Below are 7,842 nucleotides of genomic sequence, written 5' to 3'. Positions count from 1 at the left end.
CCTTAGGTCCTAAACGTGTCCCCTGAACACCCAGCAGTGATGCTGTTGCTGAGACAGGTTCAGTGTCAGCGCCTCCTCATGGCTGATGGTGGTACTGTCCTGCCAGACTCTGTCCTGGAGCAGCTCAACAAAGCTGTAGCCATGAACCCTGCTAACCTTGGAGCGTGGCATGTAAGTAAAAACAGCATCCTTTTTAAATACAGCTTGCACTCCTTTTAAATCACAGGCTCCTGTGTTTAATAGTTCAAATTCCTAAAGACACTTTTAACACACATTAATTATGTTGTGTTAAATCCCAAAACTCACAAGGCCTGAAAGCATTCTCACAGTCTTGTTTAAATACTAAGGTTATGTGCCACAAAACTGCCATAGCTTTTCCTTTTTTGCATCGACTGAGAATTGCCCTCATATTTTAATTTCTTTTTTTTTTCAGTAACCATCAATCAACTACTCCCTGCAAAGGAGCAATCTTGCAGTTTTATATTTCATCCTGTAAAATCAGATTTATCCACATTACTGCTGTTAGGGTTTTTAAATGTATTAATTTCTACTGAGTCTTATTTCTGGCATTCAGTTTTTTGACATTTTCTAACAGTAACATACAAAAAACAAAATTAGTTGTTACCATCTTTATTAAAGTGACACTGTAGATTTAGATCAGATTGAGTTTGCATTAGCTTTGTTTTATTTTGTTTTCCCGCCCTCTCTTTACTCTGCAAAATCCCCACTTTCCCATCTGTTTTAGATTTAATTGTACAAGTCCTTTCCTGCTCTCCTCCCCTGTAGTGGCTGGCTGAGGTGTATCGGAGCCAGGGCCTGCTGGTTCAGGCTGTCCTGGCGTACAGGCAGAGTCTGCAGCTAGCCCTGCAGCTTGGCGTGCACAGCTACCAGGTCTCCAGCCTGCTCCGACTTGCTCTGCTAGCCTTGGGACCCTGCATGGTGAGGAAATGTCATTGTCAGTAGGTGCAGCTGTAATAGCCAAGCGCACAATTACAGCGAAAATAAAAACATTAGAGAAAAAAAGTGTTTATAGCTTTTTTTCATAGTTATGTTTTAATATAAAGGAGTAGTTTTGCTTTTGAATGATGTCAGAGTTACAACCTACATTTCGGATGCATAAAATCAGAGGCAGCTCCCTTCTGCAACATCATTTACATGTCAGGTGGGGATAAGCAAAGTAGTGACGGATGAGGAAATATCTTGCTATTAAATGTAGAATCAGCAGCTAAGACTGCAAATCTCTTTATTTTTTGTTAATAATACTGTATTTTATTAGATGTCTGTAATTATGTAATTTTGATCACATACTGTGGGTAAAGCCAATGACGCATGTTATTGACTTTGAAGGCGGGTGTGCCAGGAAACGAGTGGAAGGATCTGGTGACGGAAGCCACCACTGAAGTTTTGAAGCTGGGTTCATCTCGCATGGCCCTGCTTTTTCAGGCCTTGCTCCAATTTGTGACCAAGATGGGTGCTAGGTCAGTGCATCTCACTCTGCTCTGTGCCCACACACACACACACACACACACACACAGTGAAGCTATGCGTTAGAATTTGTTGGTTTGACACATGTCAAAAAATCAATGTTCCCGAAGTTTAAATATTTAAATATTTATTTCTACTTGAGTTTTATCATTGAAGCTTTTTAAGCACTAAAAACACGACAATTTCTACCCTGTTGTAGTTATTTTGTAACTAAATAAAAATCCTACCAGTTCAGGTAGTTTCACTAATATAAGTGAGAAAAATGTATAAACCAATCGTAATGAAAGGGTGAACAATACATGGTCTAAATCACAACAATACTTCTGCTGCTCTTGGTAATAATCCTAAACTGATAATTGAAATCTGTTGATACACACATTTAATACAGCAAAGCACTGTATTAGCTGTTGTTGTCGTAGACGTTGATGGATGAGAAACACACGTATGAGAATGAGTGTATGGAAAAGATGCAAGAAATCAAGACTGAGTGTGATTAAACTTTGATTTTGTCTTTATTTTTAGGTAGACTAGTTGACAAAACAGGATCAAATCATGTCAGTGATGAAAGTTGTTTGGATTCTGTTAAACCAATAATGGTCTAGTAATTATATCTTTACAGCTGTATTAGTATATTTAGCAACCCAATTCTTCCAGATGTACAGCTCTCCTTTTTTACTGCTTATTGGCAACACATTTGTTTCCTCATGACATACAGTAAAAGAAGCACAATTATTTAGTTTGATGCTTTGTTATAGTACTTCATTAGTACTTAAGTTGTTTTGTATGAACATTTAATTTCAGATTGTTTAAGCATCTTTTTTCCCCTCAAGAAAGCATCTCGCGAACAGTTTATCTTCATGCTGCTCATCTTGCTGCAGGCAGAGATCGGGATGCTAAATGCGTTCATTATTTAATGATGTGTAATGTAAATATAAACACAACCATAGTTGCATTTAAAACTGAAATGCTTTTTAGCATAGCAAAATGCGTCCCCTTACACACAAACATACACTGCAACAAATATCAAATGCTATTGTGATTAGGGCTAAAATAAATAGGTTATAGCTAATCTGTCTCACAGAGCCTGATCTTAATTTTAATTTGTTTTAAGTACGTTAATAAGACAGTTAATGTAGATACCGAAGGTTTATTTTTTTTTCTGCAAAGTAATTTCAAGACTATTTTCCTTTTGGTGCATAACTGCATCTGGATACCAAATAACTCAAAACATCACTTATTCTTGTTTTTAGCAATTATTACAAATTTTATATCAGACGTAGTAGCATAGCTTTTTACTGATGTTTTATTCTTCATATATTTGTCTTTTCTCCGCAGGGAGACAAGGCGCCTGCTGGAGAAGCAGGTTTATGCTTCATCTGAAGACGTCCCAGAGACAGTGGTGCAGGTGGCCAGTTGGTACCTCCTCAGACACTTGCATGCTAAAAATGACCAGGAGCTCATTAATGTGAGTATACAGGAGCCTCATGTCGGCACTGCTACCAGTCAAAAGGGGGTTAATTAATTGGCCTATTTCCAATACTTAACTGTTGGAAATGAATATACTATTTATTTAGTTAAACTAAAACAGACCTGTTGTTTACTTTTACTGTGATACTGAACATATCCTCTCTTTTCAGGTACTTTTGCAACATGCCAAAATGAATGGAAATCAAAGACTGCTCGAGCTTCACTCTCTGCTTAACTCTTCTTCAATCTGAAGGTTGCATCCACATCACTTTGAAGAAATTAGACACTTGGTTTATGAAATGATAAAACTAACTAAGATTATTATCCTCAACGAAAAGCCCCAGCATATTCATCTTTTATGCAACGCCTCTGCCAAATATTGCACATCAAGACATATTCAGGCTGATATCAAAAAGGTTATTTGATTTGCGTGGTTTTAATTTTGCAGTTTTTTTTTTTTTTACATTGTCTTCAGAAAATGAAATCAGTTTTGTGAACATAAATTACCACAAAATGCACATGAATCATGTCCACATTCTGGCTGAAATAAAAACATTTTGCTGAATATTCATAAAACAATAAGCTGGCTTTGATCAAACATGTTGTATCTTGCATGTAAAGTGTAAAATTTTAAAGATTGCAGAAGCAAGTACATTCAAATTCAGAAAAATCTTTGTAAACAACACTCAATTTTGGCTAAGACAGTGATTGTTTCAACATAATGCACAAAATGCAATAATTTAAGGTAAACAAAGGGAACGTTTAGCCCTGAGCTGTGCATTTGAAAAGTTAAATTCAGCTTTTTATTTTCTACCTGGTCTCATGGAGGTGAACAGTTCAAACATGAGCGCCTGTTTAAAATCTCCCTGAACAGACATGCTTCACCATAAGTGTGCAGATGTTTTGCCCACATCCCCAGCATTGTAGCTTGACATGCGGAGAACCCTGCTGCTGCCGCCTCTTGCACAGCGAGCACAAATCCGCAGACCCCCCGCTGTTACCGCCCCCGCTGGCGTCTTTCTGACCGCTGGCTACGAGCTGATTCAGCTCTACTAGAACGGTCTCCGGTGCCTTCGCGATGCCCACCACTTTCACTCTCTTTGGGTCGAACACGCAGTCTTCTTCCAGGCCGCTGGGCACGGCTTTCATCCCGCAGTTAGGGGGCACCCAGGCAGTGTCGTAGCCCTGCGCGTTCCAGGTGTACTGCATGGGGTGGTTGTCCGTGTCTATACGTTTGACGCGGCCAACACGGACGTGCAGCTTCAGCACCACGCGATCCGAAGGACTGTTCAGAGGATAGCGCTCAGCTTTTTTCCTGTCGCGACTCACGTACACGCCACTTCCCAGCATGCCTTTGGTTGACTGCCGAAAGCCGTCGGCAATGATGAGACGTGCATTAGTAACACTGGTGCCATGGTACATGGTGTAGACGCCCCGATCTTTGGGCTCCTGGGAGGCCCCCAGCTCCAAACGAGGAGAGTCATCGTCGTAGACCACCTCCCAGCCAAAAAACTGCACTGACATTTGGTTCTCTGTTCAGGTCCTTGAAGAACAACTAATCTGTGAGGAATGAGTACAGATAAGAAATGATTATGAGAATATCATTGTTTAAGATACTAGACTAGATTCTAATTTTACATAAAGATTTTATTTTTGTCAGGCACAAAATTCTCCACTTGAGGACAAGATGGATTAAAAGACTTGACACGGCAGCAACTTAGGTACAGTTTTACTTTGAACTGTCTTCTAGAAATATCTGGCTAAAGTTACAGCTTTTAAACATGACATTCTATGAGGCCCTATAGTTTAAAATAAGCAATATAAACCAACATATTTTAGACCTTTGTGCTGTTTAATGGTCCAAGATTCATTAAAAACACGACGTGTAAAACTTACCGTCAGAGAGGAGTTGTCAGTTCTGAGTTCTGTGGACTTTCACTTTCTGTTCTCCAAATACAGGAAGTCTCACACAATCTCAGCAATGATGTTCAAAAAAGCACATGATGATCAGCTGTTGCATGGCCGGTTAGCTCAGTTGGTTAGAGCGTGGTGCTAATAACGCCAAGGTCGCGGGTTCGATCCCCGTACGGGCCAGCCACATGTTTTTTTCTCATTTTATCACCATTGAGTTATGTGCACTTCTCAATGGTACACATGAAAAAGACAAGTTTGTTGCTCGCAATGTTTTACCTTGACATGCTCTAATCACATAATTCACCACTGTACCACTGTATGTATTATTTTAGTCAGTCTTTTAAGGTAAGAAGACTCTACCTCCACTTTGAAAGGGGATTTGATATCACTTCTATAGTATTAATTGTCTTGAGGCTTTTATATGAAAGAAACTAAACTTGTAAAAGGAGAACACAGCTGACTTCTACGATCTCTACTGACATGCCTTAAAATAGAAATGGGCAAGCAGCCAACATGAAGGAGTTCAAAGTCTCACTTTCTTTTTCTCACTTATAGAAAAACCAAACACTGCACAGGGTTGTGTTCAATTTAAGAATAGCAAATTATTTATTTTGTGCCCGTGTCTTTGCATCTCATTGAAGCATTATTTTTTTACCCATATTTAGGTCTTAACACATTTCTTGTTTTATTTAATTATTTTATTTTATTTTTTACTTTTTGGTAAATGTTTAGTGATTTGTAACTATATAATCTTATAGTTTTGTATGCTAAAAAAATAAAAACCTAACCAAATAGAAAACAAACAACAAATGAAACATTTCACATTTCAACTCTGGTATGTACATATTTCACTTTATTTGGAGGATACGTTAACAAATGTATCGTCTTCACTTCCACGATGTCAGTAGTAAAAAGTATCACGAATTAACAGCACTGTAACCTTTTTGTTACTGTAAACATCCAACTTAGAGGGAGGTGCACCTAAAACCTTATCAGTCTTGAGATTATTGATGATAAAAGAATATTCCCTGTCCAGGTTGTACCCAGCCTCACACACAGTGACAGCTGGAGGTAGGCAGCAGCTCCTTGCAACCCGGAAAGGAGAATCGGGACAGAAAAAGAATGTTTTAAATATAATTATATCCTTAAACTGACTAATATGTTGTTTTATTTATATGCATCTAATATAAAACACAATTACCAGGAATGATATTGTCCCATTTCCATTTTCTAGCAGACGTCATTCTTAACGTTCTCTCAGGATCAATGACAGAAATGCTTGGACATGAGAATACAGATGGTTTGCCCACACTTCCAGCACTTCTGGTTATTATGAGGAACTCCCTGCTGGGTCTTTCTCTTACACAGAGAACATGTAGGTGTTGAGCCACCAGCTCCTCCATTAGACTTTTTAGATGCTTTTGCAAGAAGGTCTAGAAGCTCCTTTTCTATCGCTGCATTCGGTGCCTTTGCAATGCCAACTACCTTAACCCTTTTGGGATCAGAAACACAATCCTCCTCCAGGCCGCTGGTTGTTACGCCACAGTTGGGGGGTATCCAGGCAGTGTTGTAGCCCTGTGTGCTCCAGGCGTACTGCAAAGGATGGTTATTCTGGTCGATGCGCTTGACGCGGCCAACACGAACACGCAGCTCAAAGATCACGTGGTCACCGGGGCCTACGTTCCATGGGTATTGAGATGCTTTTGTCATATCACGGCTCACGTACACGCCACTTCCCAGCGTGCCATACGTTGAAGGCTGGAAACCATCAGCGACGATGAGACGTGCACTGGCAACGCTGGTCCCGTGGAACATGGTGTAGACGCCCTTGTTCTGAGGGGTCTGCGACGGCGCCAGCAACACTCCGGGGAAACAGGCGCCATCGTCGACCACCTCCCAGCCAGAGAACTCCACCGACATCCTGACCTGTTCTGAGACATAATGAACAAGTTTGTTTATTTTAAAATCATTTTAATTTTCAGTAATATTGCCTTGCTTGAATTTGACTGTTATTTATTGGTGTTTTTTAACATGCTATGGTAATGCATAATAAAATCTTGCAATGCTTTTTGCCTGTTGTTGCTTCCTCGTATTGGACTTTTATAAACTTGCCTAAATGAATTTTGTACCAGCAGTCTGTGTTAAGGCTCACTATCTGTTCAGTACGAAGAACTCTCTGCTTATTTTGTAGTCTACATCAGGGCTATTCACCTGGCTCTGTCAGGCCCACCAATAAGTTCTTTCAGAATGAAACTAGATCTTAGAAAGTGTCCTGATGCATCTCAGTAATCCAGGTAGAAAAAAATCAAAAAGAAAAAATAAGTATAAGTTGCATAGCCTCTTTGTCCACCATGTGGAGGAAGTGCTCTTAAGGCATAGGTCACCTGAAACTCATCAGACTGAAGAAGTCTCTTGGACGAGAGACGAAACGTTTCACTAAAGAAGAACCCATCCAGAGGACCTACTTATATTTTTAATAGATCTTAGAAACTTTTCAGAAACTTTAAAAACAATCTGAAATGACAAATATGTCCACACGAGAGGTAATTCTGTTATATATGGCTATACAATTTATCCACTTTTCCAATTAGTTTGTTTAACATTAAAACTAGTTTTTACATCACAAATTAAACTTTTGTAATGTCAATAATTGCCAGAAGTGCAGCCCCTTCAGTAACTGTGGCTCCCTGCAGTTTAGCTGAAAAGCACAGTTTTTCTTGTAGACAAAACAAATTAATGGTCTGTCACATTACTGTTTCAAAGCATTTACTTGAACATTACTTTTTTATTTTACTTTTTTTGCAACGTTTGAAATAAGTCACACTTACCAACTGTGACCTCCGGCTGTCTGATTCAGTTTTGGTTTCGTTTTATATTATGTCACGTGACTCAATGATTAAATGGTTCCCGTGCTAAGTATTCATAATGGTCTCTTACTAAAATCATATTTTCACGAAACAATAATAATAATAATAA

At 39.1% G+C, this 7,842-nt stretch overlaps 2 protein-coding genes and 1 non-coding gene across 3 annotated transcripts in view; 2 read left to right on the top strand and 1 right to left on the bottom strand.

Moving 5' to 3' along the window:
* Positions 1–3,517, top strand: part of skic3 (SKI3 subunit of superkiller complex) — a 17,113-nt gene extending 13,596 nt beyond the window's left edge. The window contains exons 37-41 of the mRNA XM_014012526.1: positions 7–171; positions 787–939; positions 1,348–1,478; positions 2,821–2,950; positions 3,123–3,517. Of these exons, the coding sequence (XP_013867980.1) occupies positions 7–171; positions 787–939; positions 1,348–1,478; positions 2,821–2,950; positions 3,123–3,203 (660 nt within the window). The 3' untranslated portion in view covers positions 3,204–3,517. The remainder of the gene's footprint in view (positions 1–6; positions 172–786; positions 940–1,347; positions 1,479–2,820; positions 2,951–3,122) is intronic.
* LOC106520415 (uncharacterized) lies at positions 3,401–6,931 on the bottom strand. Its single transcript, XM_014012506.1, has 2 exons — positions 6,135–6,931; positions 3,401–4,490 (listed from the first exon to the last, which is right to left on the bottom strand). The coding sequence occupies exons 1-2, from the start codon at positions 6,784–6,786 to the stop codon at positions 3,808–3,810; spliced, it is 1,335 nt and encodes a 444-aa protein (XP_013867960.1). The 5' UTR covers positions 6,787–6,931; the 3' UTR covers positions 3,401–3,807.
* trnai-aau (transfer RNA isoleucine (anticodon AAU)) lies at positions 4,973–5,046 on the top strand. The gene has a single exon. It is a non-coding gene; the product is annotated as a tRNA-Ile (tRNA).
* Positions 6,932–7,842: the final 911 nt, after the last annotated feature.

The sequence above is a fragment of the Austrofundulus limnaeus genome, unplaced genomic scaffold (genome assembly GCF_001266775.1).
Source record: "Austrofundulus limnaeus strain Quisiro unplaced genomic scaffold, Austrofundulus_limnaeus-1.0 Scaffold92, whole genome shotgun sequence".
In the NCBI taxonomy this organism is placed as follows: Eukaryota; Metazoa; Chordata; class Actinopteri; order Cyprinodontiformes; family Rivulidae; genus Austrofundulus; species Austrofundulus limnaeus.
Note: the sequence above shows the minus strand (reverse complement) of the source record. Positions and strands in the feature narration are given on the sequence as shown.

Bases quoted from the DNA above. Each gene is read 5' to 3' on its own strand.
- LOC106520415 (XM_014012506.1), bottom strand. From the start codon at position 6,786: ATGTCGGTGGAGTTCTCTGGCTGGGAGGTGGTCGACGATGGCGCCTGT. The intron at 4,491-6,134 runs ATTGATCCTGAG...CTTCAAGGACCT, and splicing joins CATGTCCAAGCATTTCTGTC to GAACAGAGAACCAAATGTCA.